General features: G+C 39.5%; 1 protein-coding gene across 1 annotated transcript in view; it reads right to left on the reverse strand.

Moving 5' to 3' along the window:
- Nucleotides 1-4,242: 4,242 nt before the first annotated feature.
- The window catches only part of POMGNT1 (protein O-linked mannose N-acetylglucosaminyltransferase 1 (beta 1,2-)), a 34,439-nt gene continuing 15,367 nt past the window's right edge, over nt 4,243-23,314 (reverse strand). Inside the window, exons 6-22 of the mRNA XM_063297858.1 lie at nt 22,574-22,687; nt 21,462-21,579; nt 20,856-20,954; nt 20,041-20,168; nt 19,350-19,420; nt 18,297-18,372; nt 16,474-16,557; nt 16,073-16,114; nt 15,621-15,679; nt 15,003-15,075; nt 14,727-14,855; nt 13,097-13,222; nt 12,298-12,362; nt 10,997-11,041; nt 10,482-10,617; nt 9,501-9,610; nt 4,243-8,267 (exon numbers count right to left, since the gene is read on the reverse strand). Of these exons, the coding sequence (XP_063153928.1) occupies nt 8,171-8,267; nt 9,501-9,610; nt 10,482-10,617; nt 10,997-11,041; nt 12,298-12,362; nt 13,097-13,222; nt 14,727-14,855; nt 15,003-15,075; nt 15,621-15,679; nt 16,073-16,114; nt 16,474-16,557; nt 18,297-18,372; nt 19,350-19,420; nt 20,041-20,168; nt 20,856-20,954; nt 21,462-21,579; nt 22,574-22,687 (1,572 nt within the window). The 3' untranslated portion in view covers nt 4,243-8,170. The remainder of the gene's footprint in view (nt 8,268-9,500; nt 9,611-10,481; nt 10,618-10,996; nt 11,042-12,297; nt 12,363-13,096; nt 13,223-14,726; nt 14,856-15,002; nt 15,076-15,620; nt 15,680-16,072; nt 16,115-16,473; nt 16,558-18,296; nt 18,373-19,349; nt 19,421-20,040; nt 20,169-20,855; nt 20,955-21,461; nt 21,580-22,573; nt 22,688-23,314) is intronic.

Raw genomic sequence — 23,314 nt, forward strand, 5'->3', positions numbered from 1 at the left:
AAGGACTTTGGTATGCTTGTGGGTTTAAAGATTAATAATCAGAAGATGAAGATGCTAACAAAAATATGAAAATAGAAGATCAAATAGAACTGATGGAGAAAACTGGTTTTAAGGTTGAGAAAAAAGTAAAATACTTGAGTATTTATTATGACAAATATGAATTGTATGTTATTTTGAAATGTTAAGACATGGAAAGAAATGAAAGAGGACATGTTAAGATGGGAGAATTTAAAACTGTCATTGTTAGAGAGAATTTCTGTGATAAAGTGAATGTTTTGCCTAGAATGATGTTCTCGTTCCAGACAATACCTGTTTTGACAACTGATATATAACTCAAGCAATGGCAAAAAGATATATCTAAATTTGTATGGCAAGGGAAAAAAACACAAGCTAGATATAAAGTCTTACAAGATGCAAAGGAAAGAGGAGGATTGGGTTTACTGGATTTGAAATTGTATTTTATAGCTTGTTGTTTGATCTGGATGAAAGAATGGGTGTTGCTGAGAAACAAGAGACTTTTAGAGTGAGAAGACGATGACCTGAGGTTTGGATGGCATGGCTATTTATCGTATGATAAAGTTAATGTGGACTTTTTTAGATATGCCATATTGGGACTATGAAATAGATATAAACCCAGGCTGTGCCCAAAATACCTCTGTGGATCTCAGTACAAGAAGCATTTTAGAGACGAGAAACAGCAGACAAAGACAAATGGTTAACGTACCAGGAATTATTGGAAAATCACCAAGACGAATACAAAATCAAATGAAGAGAGCAATTAATGGCAGAAAGATATAGTTCTCAATGGTTCTCCCATTTAGTTATCAGAAAGATTTAAAATGGATTAAAAAAAACTTATGGTAATGGAGCAAAGTAAGATAGAATTTGAAGTACGATTGTGTACCGATGATGAACATGTAATTGCTAAAATGTATAAAATTTTGTTGAAATTTGAAACAGAGGAAGAAGAGGTTAAAGAATATATGATAAAGTGGGCTAAGAATTTTTGGTTATAACATACAGATGGAACAATGGGAAAATATGTGGTTAAAAGGGTTGAAATTTACCTATGTTATAATCTTAAAGAGAATTTTTATAAAATGATGTGTTGTTGGTACATGACACCAGAGAAATTATCTAGAATGTATAAAGGCATTTCAAATGTATGTTGGAAATGTGAACAACATGGAGGGACATTTTATCATGCTTGGTGGACATGTAGAAAAGCTAAGGGATTTTGGATTTAAATACATACATTGAAGCAGAGGATTTTAAAGAATAATACTCAGTTGAAGCCAGAATGTCATGTTCACTGTTTCAATGTAGTTTATACATCGTAACATTTCACATGCAACGGCGCTGATATGCGTTTCTGTTTGGGAGGGAGCTGCTGTGAAACCTTGTACCAAGCTCTGTATCTGAATTCATTACAATGGAATGTGTTTGGGTTATGTTATCTGTTCAAGGCCTTTTCCTGCAGACCATCAGAAACCGTTAGGAGCACCTGGGATTGTGAACTTGAGAAGATTCTATGGGGGGAGGGATTTCATTTGCACCAAGGGTTTTTAGTTTGAATTTGGCACGCTTTCATCATTCTCAGCTTTCTCTGTGATCCTGCATACTATTCTTTAATAAATCAGATATCTTTGAATTCCTGCTCATGAGTCTGATGGTGTTTTAGAATAGGCAACCATTACACAGAACTTTTCATTTTAGGATTGATGGATAAACAGTTAGAAAAGAGCCATGGAAGATTATTTCAGTAAATGATTATGGTGGCGAGATTACTATATACACAAATATGGAAAGATTTGGAATTGCCCACCATGGAGGGATGGTTGGTGAAATTGACAGAACTTACAGAGATGGACAAATTGACTTCTTTGATTAGAGAGAGGTCATTATTGACATTCATCAATGACTAGAAACCTCTTGTGGACTTTTTGTGTGAGAAAGTGACTTTGTGATTTATGGTTTTGATGATTAGAAAGGTTATAGAAAGAAGAGAATTATGATGTAATCTTAGAGAGGGAGGTTTTATTAGAATTGTATGTATAACTGCTGGGAAGGATATTGGAAGCCATTTCTTTATGTATGCTTTCAGGATTCCCCCCCCCCTTTTCTGTATCTTTTCTTCCTGATTTTTCCCTTTTCTTTTTCACACTTACTTTGCTATATATTTTTCTTTGAATGTATTTATTATTATCTATATAAAATCTCCTAATAAAAAATATTTTTTTTAAAAAAAGGAACTACAAGCATTGTGCCTTTGTCATGTGGTGATGGCCACCTTATCCAGACATCAGTTGTGTCCTTAGCTGTTCTCTCACAGTGTCATGAATTTACAAGCTGTTGTGTTTCTACTTATCTCTTTCACCTGCTAGTGCTACTGTTGACATTTCATGGGTTATGGTTTCATGCCACAGGGCTGCAAGTGAACATGTAATAGGAAAATATTAGTAAAGAACATATCCTTTTGCTACTATGAAACTGAGGGCTGTGCAGAACGAGTTGCCTCATCTAACCAACCCAGTAAGACACGAATGAAGCTTATGCCCTATTGAAATCCAGTGAAACCAAAGAGTGGAAAAATAAGGACAGGTCAAAGGAAGCCCTTTTACACAGAAGGCATTAAGCATGCAAAATATGCTGACATGGCTCCATTGATGGACATCAATTTGAGAGGTTTCAAAAGGAAAGTAACATTCATGGAGGTTATGAGGCACGATGGTTCATGGACAATGGTTATAAGGCATGATGGTTTTATATTACCTCCATTATGATAGGCAGCCTGTTTCTCTGTCTCAATTGCTTATGGACAGAAGCGGGAAGTATGCTTATGTCTGATAGGTCCATGAGCTACTTTAGTATAAACAAATGCTTTCACATCATTAATTCATTTCACTATGCAGTTCTATGGGTCTTCAAGGATCATGGCTATATTTGGCCCACACAGGCTTACAACTGACCAAGCTTAATAACAGAATCTTGTAAGAAGCTTCAATCAAAGGAACATTTAAATATTTCTTTGAAATGCATGTAAAGGCACCTGGGTTTGCATCATTTCTCAGCTAAAATAAATGACCAGATTATGTTCTGCTGTCAGATGGATAATCTACTAGATTGTTGTACCCTTCGTGGTAGGAAAGTCCAGAATATTGCTTGATACCACATAATCTATGCTGTAAGAAAGCATCCACCTTGGAAGATATGCTGAATCAACAATGCATGTATGGACATATGCTGTTCATTACTGCTGTTTTTATGAAACACTAGACAACCTGGGACCCATTGGGTCATCATTTCAGACATATTTCTTTACCAGATTCCTCAATGCCTTCAACAATGGCACAGCTTACATTTAATGCTTGCAGTAAATAATTTTTTTTTCTCTTCAGAGTTTTATTTAATTGAGTTTGACTTCCCTTTTCATCAACAAATGGTATGCAAAGCAGCTAATGACACTTTTTGTTCAGTGTTGCTAATACCCTGAGCTGGCAACTCTATGCTGCCAATTCAAACTAGGCTTCTGTCTTTCCGATTTTAAAGGATAACTGCACTTGAAACAGCTTGCACTGGTCACTGTCTTATTGGATAACAAAGTGTTGAATGGAACAATATGCCGTTTCCCAGTTTCTATAGTAGATGCATGTGCGGAGTTTTGTGGCATAAATTTATACAACGCTAAAGGGAACACACCTTTTCAGTTATTTATGTTCATCATGCCCCTTTCTAGGAGTTGCCCTTCATCTGAATAGGAACATAGTGTTTTATTTGTTCTTTGTTTCCTACCTGGAGGAAATGATAGGGAGTGAGATCATTCATAGACTGATACATCTTTGCTTCAGTTCAGCTCATTTATATTTCCAAGGGGAAAAAAATACATCAGTACTTAAAAACCATTGGCTCTTTTGGAGCTTATGAAGAACTGGAGACCTCTAGTGGTTCTATGTAATAGTTGTCTTATTTGGCACTATAGAGCAAGGTGAAATATTTGGCTAGGTAGAAGGATGAAAATATATAGAAACAAAATAAGCAGGCCCACCGTGAACAAACTTACCGGCAGTATGCACCTGACTGAACTAAGTACTGTTTGCAGACTATCAGCTCAGAAAGCTTCTGTAAACCAAGACAGAATTTATTACTTGTGCCTTTTGAGGACCCGAGAGGATAAATAAATGGGGAACACAATACATTTGTTGAAGTTGCTCAGGATGAAATGACGATCTATGCCACACCTACTAAAGAAGGATAGCCTTTATTTGCAGAAAAGACATCACCATGCATAGAGATGTAAAGGAAAGGAGATGCAACAAATTCTGCCATCTTTATTTCTGGAAAACACAGGCACACTAGATTCCAAAAAGCAGCCAGCCCAACTTCACGCAACCTTTCTTCCCTCCCTGACTGCATGCAAGAAGAGATTCCTGCCTGCAAACCAGGACTACTCAGGCCACAAAAGTACATCTTTGCTTAAGGTGAACACCATCCCCAAAAAAAGAAAGAAAGGGGAAAGAGAGAAAGAGAGAGAAGAATAGCAACAACAACAAAAAATGGTGGCAAGAATAAGTCTAGCCAAGATGGAATCTATTTGGAGGACCATTATACTGCAAGTATGGAGCCAAGCATAACAGTATCCAGAACGAGGGAAGATTGGACCTGCACTCCGTTGGGCAGTTTAGGCAACAAGATCTCATACAAAATGATAACCAGTCCAGCAATATCTGAATATATCCCATTGTTTTATGTATGTCTGAAAATTTCTAGGTGTTTTGAGACAGTTCAGATTTAAACAAAATCTGAGAAGAACAGCCATTTGGTTATTTCACTCCCTCCACACACACCTCAGCTGTTTTAAGGAGTTAATAATTGTTGCCTTGTAGACTCACATGGAATATAAACATCTTCCTGCCATTTCCTTCCTCTTCCATCAATTGTTCCTTCTTGGCTATACATTACTCAATAGGGGCAAGTAATTTTCTTCAGTGCAAGTAGCTTCTAGGTCTAATGACTCCAACGGCCTTTTGATATACGAAAGGCAAGGCATTTAGGGAGCTCTAGACTTCTGCCTTTACCTTCAAGGCTGAATTGGCCTTCTCGATGGGAAGAATCATCATCTCTAGCATTTATTGACCCCCTCCCAAATATACCAACCCTCCAAATCATTTAATAAAGTTCTCACAAATTTTGCATCAAAGTAATCGTCCTGAAATGAGATGCCATTTCCATGGCATTTCTAATGTCATCACTGTCAATCACCGTCAGGTGTTCTACACTTGGCCAGACAGGGCAAAAGTTGGACCATGGTTCTCTCTTAATAACCTTGCATCGCTGTACAGAAAATGCAGTTCAGAAAGAGTAGGGGGCCTCCACCACTCCAATGAAAGTATTATATAAAGTGAGAAGGGTTTGCAGGAATGGCCTTTCTGCTATAAACATTCAATAGAGGGAAGTGGCACGTGCTCTTCTCCATCAAGGACGAGGCACACCAGAGCTGAAGGCAGGGAGAACACAACACATCAAGGATTAGCACTGGTCAGAAGCCTGTTCCTGAATTTGTCTTCCCCCAAATGAGGTCTACTCCATCTTTCTCCTATCAAGAGTTCTGAAGACCCTAATATTAAATCTGAAATTAACTTTACTTCTACGAATGGAAGGGGAGGAAGACATGCATTAATATATGCTTGCTAACAAATCTTTTAATCTCTTCTCCCTCCTGCCCCAAAAAACAGCCTTTAGGATCTCTGTTACTGATGTGGAATCCCTACTCCCAGCTCTTTGGGTTGAATCACCATATAAATCAGGGAAGTGGGTTGTTTTCATCAGTCCCAGTGACCAAATATATAAGGGACAAAAACACAGCACATTTCTAAAAGGTGTAAACTCAAGCTGTTGACTTCTCAGCCCCAAATTTAGAAATCACTCGCTGTTAACAAAACTTGCTATTCTTGTAGGCTTTGGGAGACTACAAGAATCCAAAAAGGAAGTTCTATACCATGATCCCACACAATGGGCAAAGTGCTAGGTGCTTCAGAATGAGAGCTATTTCCTACACCGTGAAATAGCTCTTCTGTGCATCTGCACAGAAGAAAAAAACTTTTGTGGTGCACATTCACATATCTAAAACACACAACATCATGATCAGGAATCTTAGTCAGTTATGTCTCTCCCATGTTTCTTTAGAAAAAGTCATTTCCCCTCCACATTACAGGGCAGAGCAAAAGCAGCACTGCTGAACTCCCACACTGGCTCACACTCATCCAGCAACTGGAAGACCACCTCATGCACAACATCTTTATTTAAGACTGACAGGGCCAAGAGGACCACATTTTTGTAGGCAGAAATCCTCACACAAACTATCCACTACTTTTCCAATGCAACTGCATGGACACAGCAGATGGGTCACCTCTGCAAATATCATCAACTCATATATAGAACAGTATTAGGTTGGAAGTTCTACTGAAGGTCTCATTCAAGCACAGAAACCTTGGACTCTAGAACAGGTAGAAGCCTGAGTTTCAAGGAGGAAAACATGCACCAGCTAACTAATCAAAACAAGATACTCTTAACTCAAGAAGTTTTCAAGCTGCCTTATGGACAGAAAAAGGTATTTGCTCCTTAACACATACTGGTATCTGACAAGTTTGGAGGACAGTGAGGAAAAAGAGGAAAGCACAAAAAGGTACTCAGCAAAATGAAGGAAAGTTGGCATCAAACTAGAATCTAGTTGTTCCCTCGAGGGAAATGCTCATTTCCTTTTCCCTTAATCTATTTATGGTGTGAATATATTGAAAGCTACATTCTAGACCTAACAGCTTCCCTCTTCCCCATAAGGCACAGGATATCCAAGAGGAAACCATGGTTCCCTCTTTATCCCTGAATTGCTGCTTCCCCTCTCTTCCCACACCCTTTCACCTCTATTTATCTATCTATAGCCCCAAATTGCCTTTTCTTGGGACTTGGTATCAAAACCTTCCTGATGGTGTACAAGCCCCTTTGGATTTTCCTTTGGGGCAATATGCTATAGTAACTGCACCTCACGTTTAACAGGAGAGGACTCAGGTTACATCACAGGAGGGAGAGCATGTGTGGGTCCTAATTAGCGGCAGAAAGACCCTATGATGGCTAGCTACTTCTGGGTTTGGGTTTTAGAACCTACAGACCAGCCTTGCTCAGAAGTAAGATTTAGTCTGACTCGTTCACTACTTCTGCACCCTGATGTACTGGCAAACCCTAAAGCTTCCCAGGCCAGCACATGCTTGCTCAAGGCACTTTTCTTCTTTACTGCTGCTTGACTCTTCCTGCAGGCATTTATGGGAATGACCAAACCACGTAGCCTGTATCTTTTCAGGCATTTCAACCAAGACCAACTGCCTTAGCTGGATCCGGGCAGATCCACTGGGAACCTAGAGGCCATAGCTTTGAAAGTGATCACCTTGCGTGGCCATCTCTGCCCAACGGGAGGAGAGGATGGGAGAGGAAATTGGGAATTCTGAGCCTGAGTGACCAAGACATTCAGTACACAGTAAATACATGTAGTCCTTTTGCAGCTTGCATCCTTTGATCACGAAGCCAAGGCCACAAAACTCTTTGTGTGCATGGGAACCACTGGCCGTAAAGTCACTAGCCAGGCTGTGGCAAATCTGTTTAAAGAATGGCCCCATATGCTTTCCAGGAAAGATTCCCATCATTATTATTCACCTCAAAAACTAGCAGAAATATAAAGCAAGAAAACAGCCTTTAGAAGGTGGCTGACCATTGCAGCAAACTAATAAATTAAAAAAAAAATTATATATCCTCATGTAACAATGTGGAAAGAGCTTCTAAAGGGAATCAATCCCTTTCAAACAGCTCCCTTAGGCCCAACCCCAATTTGGGGAAATGGTGGCCCACAATTAGTAAAGCATCAGTATTAAAAATGAGACAACTGCATTGTTTCAGCGGCTTAGAAAAATATTAAAGATGCCTGCTAGTGTTCTTCCAAGGCAACGTATCCATACTCAGCAGCAGCCTCAGGATGGGGGATGGGGAGAGCCCCCTTTGGCTTGTCCTAATTCTCAAAACTTCCAGAGAAAAGAGTACACCAATCCCAGAGAGTTCTACACGTGTTCCTCTGCCCTCCTCTCCTGCAGGCTATGAAGGCAATATGGTCAACGCTCCATGTTCTGCTTCAAGTTTGCTCTGCCCCTGCTGCTATGGCTCCTGCTGCCTCATCCTTGGCTTGGGGCTCCATGTAGATTGGGGTCACTGAAGAAGGTTTTTTGAATCTAGGAAAAAAGGAGATTGGTCTGGAATTTTCAGCACAGAAAAGGAGGTGGAAAGCTAGAGATTCAACAGGATAGGTAGCAAAATATACAAAACTGTCCTGAGGGGCGAAGTATTCCAGACCTTTCTAATCTGGTGCCTTCTAGAAGCACCAAGACCCAACTTTAGGATTCTAAGCCAGCAGTCAATGACTGAGGTTATGGGAATTGCAGGTTGGGGGAAGTGGACTAAAATACATCCTTCTAACCTAGCATTGTCTGATTTGTAGCAGTTCTCCATAGTATCCAACTAAAGTATTATCCAGTGCTTTTAGGTGGAGGCTGAACTTGGAATATTTGTGTGTAGAAAATGCACAGCATTCTTCAGCTTTTGCCCCTTCCCCTCCTTATCTTTTCATAGTTGCTCTATGAAGATACACAATACCACTTTTCATCTATCCACTGCAGAATAAGCTGTGCGCTTCCAGTGGATGCATTCCTTTTGCTCCTGAGCTTTTACTAGGCTCCATTATTCCCTTCAAAATGACTCAGAATCAGCTGTCTCTATGGCCTTCTCCTTCCCAGTTTAAATGTCTTCACATCTCTAGATCCTGATGCCCATTGAACAATCATGGAAAACTATGATTCACTGAAAAGCAAGGGTGCACAATTTAAGCTGCGCATGGGCCACATCTGGCTTTTAAGCAATATTCTGGGCACTGCTTTCCAAAAGGTAATGGCTGGGCCTTGGACAAAAGTTGATTTTATTCAATGTACATGTAAATGTAATTAAAGTTTATTGTTTTAATATGATTGCTGTCCAGTTGGGAATTTAACAGTTTCTCCCTTCTGTCCCATTAATAATTACAATTTAAGAACAACTTTTGAAAGCCTCTGGGAACTACATCCAAGGCTTACACGAGGTGTTGTAGCCCAGAGACTTCTGCTGTAAACCAACATCCCATTAGAGCTTCTTGCTCTAAAGTTCTACACAACATCCATTTCATTAGAGAATTAAGTAAGTACCAACCTGCAGCAGAGACACGGCAATGGACAGAAGCTAATTACCCATAACAGGAGATGTCTCCATGAGTCGCTTTGGAGAAAATCATATGATCTGACATTTTGTTTAACAACACATGTGGAACATCAGAAGAGAAGGTGCCTAGCCAAGCAATCTGGCCCTAAGAGTCTGATGGGAACAAGCCAAGTTTTACACAACAGTTAGGTCTGACTTGACTCACAAAGATGACTTACGAATATGGAGAGGCAGGGACTCCTACAACCAAGAAGTGGTTCTTCTTCCGAAAGAGCCGCCATAGTCCTTTGTGATTCCCTCGGACATCCAGATCCCAGATGTGGAGGCACTAAAAGAACAATTTATAAGCACCTTCCAGCAAGACTGAATTAATAATGAGACTAAAGCTTCAGAATCTAAACCAGCTGAGTGCACTGGCTTGCAATATGGTACAGCCTGAATATGAGCAGGAATTCTTCTTCAACCTTATCACAGACTAGGCAGGAAGAAGAGGTGGAAATTAAACAGATTTTAACAGTGGATTTTTCTTTTCAGCTTGTTATATTTTTACTAAACAAACCAGATATTCCTGCAAAATGAATTAGATTTGTACATGGCAACAGCTACTAGAATATTCTATACTTCTGAATGGAAAGCACAAATAATTCCTTCTGTAGAAGAATGGCAAATTAAGTTATGGGTGTATGCATCAATGTGAAAGCCAACTTTGTATTTAAAAAAACAGATCTGATACAGAATTCAACTGAATGTGGAAACTATTTTTGGATTATAATCTTACAAACAGATTTGTCCTACATTCAGAGTTGTGTTTCTCGTAACATAAACTTGTAACATTTAGCTTTTTATTTTTTATGATTTGCTAAATTCATTAAATTTTCCAAGTCAGACAGAACTTATTGCCCCTTTTTAATTAGTTCATAATTTATAAATCAAATCATACTGGCTAAAGCTGTTAATTACTGTATAATAATCTGACTCTTAGACTGATTTATTTTAACACTTACTTCAACTTTCAAATTGATATAAGATATTTTAATATGTAGATTTATATCAGTATCATTTCAATATTCTTCTTGTCAATTTTGCAGTTCTTGAAAACCTCCTTTATTTCTGGGTAGCTTTTTCTATTTTTTCTTTGCTTCTGTTTCTGATTATATCTGTTAATTTTATATCTATCTATCTATCTTTAAAAAAAATACCTTGGCAAGCTGAGTCCAAGTAGTGAAATCTGCCTCCTGCTCCATCTTGATGTACATCACATAGGTTTTTCCTTCCGTGTCTGGGACAAAGGAATCCTCACAAGGATTCTTGCTGTGATCCAGGACTTCAGCCTCACTGAAGAAGTAGAACAGGAGGGTGAAAATAAGACAAGGTCAGAGAGGGCAAGCAGAGAGAAAAGTTCAAGAGCCGTAATATGAAGCAGGTGCCATATTAAAGAAACAAAAGAGGAACATGCAATCCAAGGAATATTCATTGGCTTTGAGAGATAGTAAAATTCAATTCTTACTTCAAAACTGCAGTATTTTTTAAAGGTACAGTATGCTAATTGCCAAATTGGCCACTATATTCTTCTGGATTCAGCCTTCAAGCATTTGAGGAGAGATTGCCAGCATTTCATAATTTCGGTCCCAACATTTCACACACTAGATCAGGCCATATAAGAAATCCACCTCTCCATCAGTTTCAGTGATCCAATTCTTAACACACAAGGTACCTGAGCAGACGATGAAGTTCAATTTCATATGCGTCTTTCTTTAAACTATACAGCGGAAAGAGAAATAAAAAGTCAGAACTGAAATTGAATTGCTTTATGTGCTATAGTGGGAGGGGGCAATTCGCCTATTTCAAGACTGTGTCACTAAAAGGTTGTGGCAAATGGCTGATTTGCAGCAGTGCACCTTCTTCTCCCATCTCCACACCCCTTTCTCCCCCAAATAAGCAGGGGAATCTTAAGCATGGGGCGTGGGGGGGGGGGGGCGTGGGACTGCTCTTATTGCCATCCTTAACCTCCTGCAAATCCTCAAAACAGGGCCTGGAATAATGTTACCAAAGTTCAGCCACCTTGCTGCTGTAGTTCTACCATATGATGTGTCACCCAGAGGCCTCTACTTTTATTCCCACTCTCAAAAAACCCTTAGAAACAGAGGAAAAGGCAGAATCATTTGTTTCTGCCCTTTCCAGGAGTATCACCTGTCCCCAGCTGGTTGGGAGAGTGAATAACACTTGTACCTAATGATACCTGGACATCAGAACCAAAGAAGATAGACTTAGAGGCTGGTTTGTGGGGGTGCGTATGTCAGGCTCAAATAATAATCCAGGGAATGGCGGGTAATGACTGCAAAGGCAAACAAGCACAGTGATCCACCTACATATAAATCTGGACTGAGATGTAGATGCTGGAGCTATTAAGGCAGATAGTGTTAACCCCAAATCACCTTCCACCCCATTCTTTTTTTGTAAAGCCATTTTATAGTCAGCAGGCTGTTGCTTGAATGTGATATACAATTTCCACAACAAAATGTTTTCCCTCTGCAAATAATATACTCAGAGGCCTCTGTCAGGCCATTAAGCCCAAGATCTAAATTTAACCAGCTCCTACATTTCTGATCTTCTATTTTTTTCTCCATTCTTTCTTCCTGTTGTTCCACATGCTCATGAACTGGTGTGGAACATTTAAACGCACATTTGTTTGAACCAAGTCAGAAGGTGCCAACTGGCAACCACTGAATTATACTTTGCAAGTCTATCTTGGTTGGGCGTTAGTGCACAGTCCCTCCACTAGTCCAAATTCTTGCAGTCTGCAATTGGTAAGGGAATCTAATTTCCACCCTGAGTAGGGTCTCCTGTCAAGCAAGAGTGTTATGTTAGGGTTCATCTCAACTTGCTCATGCTCCTCAAGAGCTCTGGTACGGCTACATTCATTTTGGTGAGTTGCCTACACAAGAAAGCTGTATGCTTGGGTCAGAAGGTATCCATATCAGCTTGTTCTCCATATTTTCTACATACTGAACGTACCTCTCCACATTCTTAAGCTGTACATTGGGGACGGTGTTGAACTTGTGCTTTTTGAAATAGGCTTCCTAGAAAAATATGAATGGAAAAAAAGGCTTTTTGAAGTATCATTTACCCTAACCTTCCATATTTTCTCCTGATAGAGAAGAACCATGGCTGCTGCTACATACAAAGAGCTGCAGGGGAAACATTTTGCATTATTGTCCCAGGAAGAACAACTGCAGCTAAACAATCTCATTCGTTTCATAGATAAGGCTAAGGGCAATCATTGATGAGCGCTAAACTTAGTGAATAAATTGCTGGGTTTTGCTTATTAATGCTTGACTAGAAGGACAAATTGCAACCATTGGGACTAGGGGATAAATCAACTGAAGATATTGATTGCTTTCCTGGGTCAAGTCATAGGTAATCTAGTCCTGTAGCTTATCCCTAAAATGGTTACTCAGTTTTCCTCTGAGTGCTCACAAGCAATTGGGCTTCTGCTACAGTCCCAGAAGATGGGGCTCAAGGGTATACTTTGTCCATCTAGAGAAGTCCCATTTACTTATAATGGCCTTTGAATACTAATATGGGAGATTTGCACAGACTGTTAAAAGACCAGCTTCTCCTCCTTCCAGAGTTATGCTGAGGTTGGTAGAAGACAAATATCTGAAGGGCAAGGAAGCATGTGAAACTGAACAATCCAACTGCACTCCCCCTCCAGTTAAAACCTCTCAAAATTTACACAGGCTAGTTTTGTGAGCAAAGAAAGGTATGAAAAGGGGCCACTTTTTCGGTATTCAAGTTAAGATGGCCCACTCACGTGGAAGTAACCATTCATGTTGAGGCCAACAATGCCAAAGTGATATGAGCGCGATACGTCCGGGATGAGACATTCGCGGCCTTTCCGCTGCTCCGGCATGCGCATCCACATGTCCCAGTCCCAAAGCTGAGGGAAGAAAGCACACAAAATACAATCCAGAGAAAAAGCTTTTCTCTGAGAGCAACTTATTTTGCTGCAGCCCCAAAAGCATCTGTACTGCTTAAAAACGCCTTGGAGCTTGAAGCAAAAGATAACCCACCCCAAGTTTCAGATGTAGACTATTATTAGCAAATTCCCAATTTTGAAAATGGAATGTCACAGAAGGCTGTTCTGAGGCTGGTATCCTGGCACTAATGCTCAGACATTTCTGTTCTAATGATACTTCATGTGCAAGCATAAAATCTAGACAAAATGGGAAGGCTCTCTGTTGTCTTTGATTTCAGTTATTTTATTTGGCATTAGAAGTCAGGCTTTCTTAGAATCCCTGACTAATGCAATTATATACCATTAGTTCAGGTATTTACTAGCTGCATAATAGTCCCTAATTTTTTTTAAAAAATAGTCTGGCCATTATATAGCTAGAAAATAGCAAGTCGCTGAGCTTATTACGTGAGTAAAACCTAAATGCTTTAAAAATGCATTTCCCCTTCTTTTCTAATGCTTTCATTGCTCTTGTATATCCCACATTTTAAAAACTCCTGCATGCTGTCAGTGTGGTGAGCTTTTTGGATTGCATGAATAGCCAGGGATGATGTGATATTGTTAGAAAACATACAGTAGTTTGCAAACATGCACAGCCAAATGTTATTTAAGTATGTTAATTGTTAGATCCACATTAAGCATTCTCAATTGCTTTGCCAAGTCCAAGCAGCAAAATGACTTCTGACCAGACTGGTAGATGGAGGTACATGTGAAATCCCTTTATGAAGAAGAAACTAAATCTGCCTTTCTCAACCTAGGTCCTCCAAATCTGTTCCCTATAAGCATACTGGTTGGAAATGATTAGAAATGAATTCAATGTATTTGGGAGACATCAGATTAGAAGGGGCTGGTACATTATATCAAGATGGATTATTATTAAAGCAGCAGGTCATTTTGATAATTACTGAGTAGTCAATTATTTTAATCAAATTTTTTGTTCTGTTCTACCGAAAGCTTGATGTACCAACTTTTGAAATTTTTCCTCCTGGCTCTTTCTGTTCAGCTCTGGATGATTTTGGGGACAATACATGATTGTTTAAATCTTAAACCTTCATATATGTGTACACGCATAAAAAAATTAAGCCCCTTCCAATAATAACATTATCTAATTAAGGAAGATTTTCATATGTAGTGTTGTAGCAGCTTCCTTGAACCTGGTTGCACTTCAGATATATGTATTTCAACTTCTAGAACTTCTCAGCCAACATGGCCTTTACTAAAAATGCTGAGAACTGAAGTTGACTTATATGGAGATTGTAAAGGTTGGGAAAGAGTATGCTAGAGGGTCCCATCATCCCAGTGATGCAAGAAAAGATACCATTAACTCATTATGAATACCAGATGGTAGTAATACAAAACTGGCCATCTATGTAAAAGAAATGCAAAGTCTTATTCAATAAGGAAAAACAACCTGGGAGAACAGACTGACCTTCTCTGGTGTTGGCCACTTAGGCTCCAATTCATCCTTATACAGAGTCTTTCTTAGCACCCAGCCCAGCCCTGGCATGGTCTCTACACGATACAGCAGTGAAGGGTCCTCAGCAGTATGCTCATACCCCTAATTACCAAAAGAGAAAGATTTAGGAAATCTTCCCCAACAGGAAACTCATCACACAATCCTTCATCCAAATTGGGCGGCGGGGAGGTGGGGGTGGGTTGGGGTGAAATGTGATAAGAGGGAGGACCAGGGTAACAAACAACTAACCTGGTCATTCCAAGCAGAGATGCAATACAAGCTGTCATCTTCTTCCAGCAAATAGACAGACTGGCTTAGGAAACTAAGAGAACGGAGAAGAATTTTAAAGAGCAAGCCAACACTGATTTGACTTATGACAGCAATGCTGTGAATTGCTTAAGATGGGGGCATTCTTTTGAAAAGTAGACTGTTTGGAACAAAGTCAAACAAGCACAAGTGAAACCCAATGACATGAATGAGATACATGAGCTCAATACGTCCTCACTTTGGGTATAAGAGTTGGAAAATGGGATATTGAACAAGCCTTAAACTTATGCAGACATTTTGCCTAAAGTCAAATGCTAGTCTGTACTCCTCAGTGTAAAGACTTTTCTGAGACAGTTTGCATACATGTGACCCAAATTATCTTTCCTGCCCTTCAGAATTTCTTCTGATGGGCTTGATTGAGGCACTCTCATCTTATAGTATTTCCCTTGCAATGGAGTTTTATTTTCATTGTCAATGGATGGCAATGCACTCACCTAAAACTGGCCAGACACACTGACAGAAGAGGTATCAGGACCCAGCCACGATTTCTTGTTGGCAAAACAAAATAGGACCAAGGTGGAAAGTGAATTCAGTTAATACCTGAAGAAGTCAATGGAAATGTCCAAGTCTTCTTCCAGTACCACAGCAAATTTGGCATCCTGCAAAACAGTCAGGGCAGAAGGGAACCAGCAGTGCTTCCAAAGTATACACACATTCTCACTCAAACAGTGTAAGAATTTCTGGGAAGCTGGCAATCCAGCAATGTATTATCTTCACTAGAACATGAGGACATTTTTCAGTATTCTATTCATCATCAAAACCCATATTTCTAAAAAGCATTGCACTACACGTATTTGCTATTGTCTGTTATGTTTAACAAAAAGAGCCTCTGCAACTTCAGGGTTTACAATAGGTAGTTATTACTATAATCCTTTTAATTAACATTGCATAACTCTCAGTAGCTACATAGAAGAGCATATTCCAAAGCAGAATTTTCCCAAATGAATAGTCCTTTCTAAACTGGCAAAGACAGAAGATCTGACCCAACATACCGGATGCAAGTTGAATGTTGCAGTCAAACTGGCCTTGTAGTGCTGTATGGGGATAAAAGGAGGAGTAAGAATGGGAGCATTTCTCAAAGCCTGTTTAGTCTTATCAATATGGTATTATTAATAGGCGTCATTGCTGAAATGCTACTTTTCAGAATGTTCAGCCCAACCATCTTTACCTCCAGGCTTCATTTGTGTCTCGAAGCAGAACTGTCCATGCTGTGCATTTCTCATCACACTAAGTTGACAAATTCAAGCCCAGAGTGCCAGTGGAGAGCCAAGGCTTGTGCTTGAGTTCATCCACCACAAATCAGTCTTGAGGACAACCTACACAGTCCAGGATTTCTAATGGAGTTCACAGTTCAATGGAAGCAGCAGTCAAGGCAAGGAAATGAGCCACTCACCTGAGAGACTCTTGCATTTTTAATGCTGATGGGTGTGTGCTGGATTCCTTTCAGGCCAAATAATTCAACCACATCCATTGGCTCCTGGAAAAAGAAAGGAAATGTGTGAGGTAGAGACGATTGCCTGAATTGTGGTAATTCATTTTCATCTTCCAGTTTTGCATATGAATTCTTCCACTTTAGATGCATTAAGTTGCAGTTTCTGGGACTTGGCTTTATTTCTAGAATGGGGGTAAACAACTTGTAGTCTCTAGCTTTTTCATTATAGTCCTCAGTGCATTCTGTGAGCATTACTGCTTAATAATAATTTATCACTATTTTCAGGCAGGAAACACATGCAGATTGTAGTGAAAACTGCACACAGTTCTTAACGTTGTAACAGCTTGTGTTATGTTCCATTCCTGACCTACAGTTGCCACATATCTTAGAGCGTCACCCTTCAGATCCTCAATCTAAGATGTGTAATCGTGTATCTAATGAATATCACTGGCTACTTCTAAAAAAAAAAATAAGGATCACCATTCATATTCCTATAGATAATGTTCCTTATCTTTTTAAAATGGCACATTAGCATATATTTTTATAGTCATAACGTATTTTGATAATATGCTTTTTCAATGCCAAACACTATAGACCTCTTTACTTGCACACTGAATACAAGTTGTTCATTTTGTTCTGAGAAAGATGGAAGTAGATCAGAATATACTTGTTTTATTAAATAGTTACATAGTTACATTTTGGTTTCAAAGATAGTAGCTTATGCTATAGGAACAGCCAATGGCAGATCTTGGGCTGAACAAGGCCCCTGAAATAGTCATTGAAAAAAGGATATGGCTCATAATTTTGTTTCATTATAAATGACAGATCAATTACCCAAATTAAAGATTTGCACAGGACTCATTTATGATGTAACACACAAAATATAACTAAATATCTCAGTAGTTAGATGGGGCCAACATTATTATAGATCTAGTCAATTGCTATGGGACCTAGTTTGTTAAGATGGACATCTGGCTCAAATGCATTTCTGAAGTCTACAGGGATCCTAAGACTCCATAACTAGACATTTCTGATCTATAAAAAATAAGCCATCTATTCTCTCCTACATGCATGAACGTAGAACTGAATCCTTCTGTGCCTGAAAGGTTTGCTTTTATGCTGCCCTACTGTAGCCAGTTGACACAGTTGCTATGGCAACAAAATGGAGGTACTGTATATCTACTCCTCTTTGCAAAGGAATATCTACCATGTGAATGGAGGTATTCCTTTTCAGGAAGAAAAACAGCTCTGCTGTATGGGCCACCAGATATGAGTCTGAGTGGCACCATACCAGTTAGTAAATGCTACTCCTGCCCCCAGAACAAATTTCATGACAAAACATGAAGGAAAGAAGTAATATTAGAAATATTTGGCACATATCAAAGAAAGCCTCCTCACTGTTTTCAGGCAAAATACATTTCCAAGGCTCAGATAAAGATAGCCCTCTTAAGGTTTCCATCTTGTGCAGTGCTAACAATATGAAAGGTGATTAGTGAAGAAAGGCTGAATGCATAACCTCTGGTCACCCGCAGGCTCTGCGTTCATCTTGAGACCCTTTCGAAAAATTCTCCATGAAGTCTATTTTTTCATAAAGAGAAAATATTGGAGGAGCAATTTTAATTTGAATTAAATTTAAAAATTAAAAAACAAGATTTGTCCTGGCCTCACCAACTCTTTGGTACACGGTGTTCTGAATACCACTTAAAGGCCAAGCACTGCAACTTGACCCCCTAAAGTTGCACACCTCTAAAGTAGAAGTAGATGCACCCCTCCTGATGTCTTACCTCATAATATCCATCAATAAAAACTGTTATCATTTGAGGATTGACTCCTTGTGCTGACAGCAGAGACCGTAGCATCCTAAAGAGAGAAGGGTTAACATATTTTCTGTGGTTCCCAGAAAGTTTATTAAATTATTAGTAAGATATATATCCCACCTTTCACATAGGAGCTCAAATCTAATCTAGTATTAATGATATAAACTTGACCAACATTTGTTTGCTTTAATCCCAAATTGTGTATTGTATGCCAGAGTTGACTGATTAGAACATGAATTTTGTTTACAAAGAAACAAACAAAGGGTAAGATTTGCAGGATCTCAGAAGATTTACCCCTTTGTTCTATTATAGGTGAAATCTTGCAGTTGGTTCTGAGTGCGACAACTAGTCAGGACCAGAAATATTGGAACAAGGATAACTGTTTTGGCATTTGGCCTCTGTACACCACCACACTGAAGTTGAAAGGAAACACACCCAGATGGGAGCGAAGTCAGGACTTTCAGCTGTCATTCGAGCCCCAATGATGGGGCTCCTAAGTGTATGCCACTGGCTGTACTTCCTGAATGATTAGTGCCCCACTTTTGTCAAACCCCTTGAATGACAGCTGAAAGTCCTGACTTTGCTCCCATCTGGGTGTGTTTCTTTTCAACTTCAGTGTGGTGGTGTACAGAGGCCAAATGCCAAAACAGTTACCCTTGTTCCAGTATTTTTGGTCCTGATTGTATGTGCTCTCCTTCTTCCATCCTTACTGGATGGAAGGGTTTCCTTCCTGTTTAGAGCAGTGTTTCTCAACCCTGGCAACTTTAAGATGTGTGGACTTCAACTCCCAGAATTCCCCAGCAAGCATGGCTGGCTGGGGAATTCTGGGAGTTGCAGTCCACACGTCTTAAAGTTACCAAGGTTGAGAAACACTGGTTTAGAGGAACATGCTCAAGAAAACTGACCATATCATTTGGGAATTGGAGATTATTTTCCAATAGAAACTATGCAGGGGAGAAATATGGGTTCTCCACTTGATGGTGCATAGCAATCACCCAGTCCCTACTAACTGGCTCTCACCTGTACAGGTAGTTGGGTCTGTTCCCTGCGATGACAGCAACAGGCACATCAAAAACTTTGTTGTCTTTGAGCTAAAGAAAGGAACACCACAAACAAAAGTTTAAGAGAGGAAATCAACACTTCTCCCCCCGCACCCCATTTTCCCTTCTTTTGCCTCTACTTACACCTGAACATTTAAGGGGAAGACCGAGAACAGCTATGTTCCATATAAGCAATGCTTCCTTGCATGTCGTCTCAGACTTAGATTATGAATTTAGCCCAATGAGTCAGTGGACTCTGACCACTTCCAGAATTAGAATTGTATAAGTAGGTTTTAAAGTGCACTACTTATATATTGCAGAATTCAGAAGAAATTCCCAGTCGCATTTATATTTGTCTCATGTATCTCAAGTTCAGAGAAGTGGGCAGTGCAGCAAAGAAACAAGGAGATTGGAAATAAAGAAGAGAGAAAGCAGGAAAAAAAGTAGGCAAGGCATGATGGACAAATCAAAAACCAGATGAATATAAAAGGTCTTTTAAAAAACTGAGTCCCAGCTACACAGCCTGGTAAACTTTATTGGCCGATTGGACATCCAGGCTATTATCTCATACTAATCATTGATGAGATTAGTATGGCTCGCTTAAATCTGTGTAATTAGATAGAAATTTTGTTTCTAGAAAGAATTGGTGAAGGAGCATTAATTGTACTCACTGGATCAGGATTGAACTCTATGGGTGTAGGATCTTTACAGCTGCAGACACTGCCATAGCCTTCGACTTTGCTGCAAAAACGCTTCCGCCGCCGATTCAGCTCAGTATCTGGCCAGTGGCATTCTGCATCTGTGGAATGCATCAGACGTGTGCATATGATTAGCTTCATATGTATGAGAGCTTTGAAACAGATAGTCTTTTATCAGCTTAAGTCCTGCTACTGTCAGCTCAGAACATCCTTAGGATGTTACAAACTATGACACCCATAAGAAACAAACCATCACCAATGATCAAAATTCTGAGAGTGAAAATTCAAAACATCTGCATGGCAACCAGGTCATCTATGCCTGGCTGCCAAAGAGAAAATGAGTTTTCTAAAACCTCTCTTTCGAATATGGAATAAGTAAGATCTTGTCTTTTTTATTTCATTGGATTTGCCTCAGGAGAAACCAAAGAGAACAGCGCTATATGTCAGTGCAATAGCAGCTACCATGTATAAAGCCTATCCCTAGTCCAGCCTAACCATTTTGCTTTTCTGTAGAACATCCAGATCAGAAAAGCTAAACCAACATATTGAACTGAGTAGGAAGTCAATCTATCCCTGGCTCAGATCTCCTGCTTGCATCGCACAAAGCACTTGAGAATTATTATCACATTTCAGCTAGTTTTACTAGGTGAGTTTGAGACTCCCTTCTTTTACTCTTCCTCCTCAGTTCTTCACCAGGTTCCCAATTTCCTGGCTTTGAACCTGTTCAAGATTTGCTGGATCATCCCAACCTCGTTTCTACTACTCCCTCCTGGGAAGGCATATCATACCTTCCACAGAGGTTAATTGGACTTCAGTTTTCAACAAGACTGGCTCTCCCCATGAGGAAAGCATTGGGGACTTGGCATGTTTCTCACCATAGACTTCACCTGTAGGGAACACAACACATTATGGTCAGTAGGCAGCCAATAATCATTCACTACTTGGGCTTGTCCACTCTTAAATCGCTGATGCAGCAATCAGCCACTAATCTTGCTTTTTCTCTAGACTCCTTTGGACACTTTTTCTATGGTGCAAAAGAAAGATTAAAAAAAGATCCCTCTATGGTAATCAGATGCCATGGAGCAGGAGGAGATAGTGGCACTCTCAACTGCTGTAGACGAGGGAAAATTGGTTTAGATATGAAAAATTGCAGCTGCCTATGCCCATTCCCCCACATCATTATTAACAGAAAAAGTCCTCAGCTTCTCATGCTCCACTTTAGTGTGTCTGAAAAGTTTAAGTATCATAAAGATATGAAAATCAAGAATCTAGAGCAGAACCAAATGTTTGCTTGATCAGTATTATACTTCTCCTTTAAAAAGTTACAACCCACCAGGAGCCCTCTCCTGTGTCCCTTTCTCCCCTGGAGATTTGTGCCCATGCTCGATTCTGACCTCCTTTCTTCCCCACAAATGTCCACATGTCCCTCCAGCTGAGGGAAGCTGCAATCTGGCTCCCTAAACTCTTCAGAAGACTCTTGGCTGTGTCTTTAAGGTGGAAGGAGCCCTCATCCTGAAAAGGAAGAAATCCCACAATATTAATATAGAACTTTTTGTAGCTTCTAGCTCAAACTTTAATTTTCAGGGGGAAAATGATAGGGACATAGCTTTCTTCATTTTAAGTGGCTCACATAAATAACACCACAGCTTGCTTTACAGTAATTCCTAAGAGCCTATCCTTCCACCATCAATTTCTGGTTGGGCAGAGAGAGTGAGTAAAATGGCATGCATGCATGCATGAAAACAGGGTGGCAGAGAAAGAACACATAAGTGTATGCAAGGGTTTGTCTGCTCAGGGTCCAGCCAAGTCCACCAGCAACGTGTCACCCAACAATTTACTCCCAACAGAATGTGGCCTTTAACAAACCAAAAAGCTCCCTGTGTCTCTGCTAGATCATCAATAAAGAGGATTCAGCAGCTGGAATGATTTTAGCTAGAAGAGATATTAGTGGCTAGAATAAATCTTCAGTATCATTATCTTTTCCTTCTGCAGTGTCTGGGAAAAGCCAACCCAAACAGTCACTTGGTTCATTTGTTCTTTTGCCTGAGCACAAGTTGATACATCTTTCCCTAATGCCAAACAGGCCGGTGTTAATGGAAGTCTAAATCCAAATCATATAGATGGTACTGAATTAATGGATACCTGATTTATATTCTTTAAGCTTAAATACTCTTTAGATGCTGCTTCAGGTTCTTTTAAGCTAAAGCTTTATTTTTAAAAAATAATTTTTAACAAGAAGTCAATGAAAGGCTTGTATTTTGCTTTCCTGGTGTGTCTTATAATTTAAGATTAAATACATACTGTACAAAATTACAAGATCAAATTTTCAGATACCATTCATAAAATTAATGTCTAATAATAATATAATCAGCTTTTCTTTTCTATCAAAGTGTTTCTATTAGAACTAATTTCTAGTTAAAGTAGACATTTAACTTCTGTTAGATGTCAGCTATAGGAAGAAAGGAAGGAAGGAAGGAAAGATTTTACAACATCAATTTCAACTTACCTTAATTGTGAAGATAAGGATGCGACCCTTGGCCACCATGTTGAGGAAGAGGACCATGGCCTCATCCTCATGGGGAGAATAGGTGTCAAAAACCCGCTTTGCCATCACGTGGCCCTACAAAAACAATCCGAAATTGTGTTAGATCATTTCTTCTCAAATTGTCACCTTCCAAATATGTTGGGACCACAACGCTTTCTTGGAGTTGCAATTGAGAACACAGATATACAGCAGATCAGCTATTGGGAAGGATACATCGTAGATTTTGTTTAAATATAAGGACAAACTTCCTGATCGTACAACAGTGTAATAGTCTACCTACAGAGGTTGCAGACTTTCTATTGTTGGAGGTTTTTAAGAAGAGACTGAACCGCCACCTGTCATGGATGGTTTAATTGGTTTTCCTGCAAATTGCAAAGGTTTGGACTAGATGATCCTTATGGCCTCTTCCAACTCTACAATTCTATGATCCAACACAACAGAGGAAACATTTTAAAAATGTTAATATGTTTTCTACTACAGATTAAGGTTACTATGGTAACTAATCATTTTGGCAGGGTGAAGGGGTTGAATTTAATTGTCCCCTTTTCATGTGTTAATGGTTGCATTGCCTAAGGGAAGAACTTGCCTGGACTTGTTTTTAGTTTCAGTTTCCCTTCTCTGTAGGCTTGCAGAGAATATGCAGCTGAGAGAAATCTCTCCTCTCAGCAAACAGCCTTTAAATATGTTTGTTTTCTGTAAATA

Source organism: Candoia aspera, chromosome 3, assembly GCF_035149785.1.
Source record: "Candoia aspera isolate rCanAsp1 chromosome 3, rCanAsp1.hap2, whole genome shotgun sequence".
NCBI classification, from domain to species: domain Eukaryota; kingdom Metazoa; phylum Chordata; class Lepidosauria; order Squamata; family Boidae; genus Candoia; species Candoia aspera.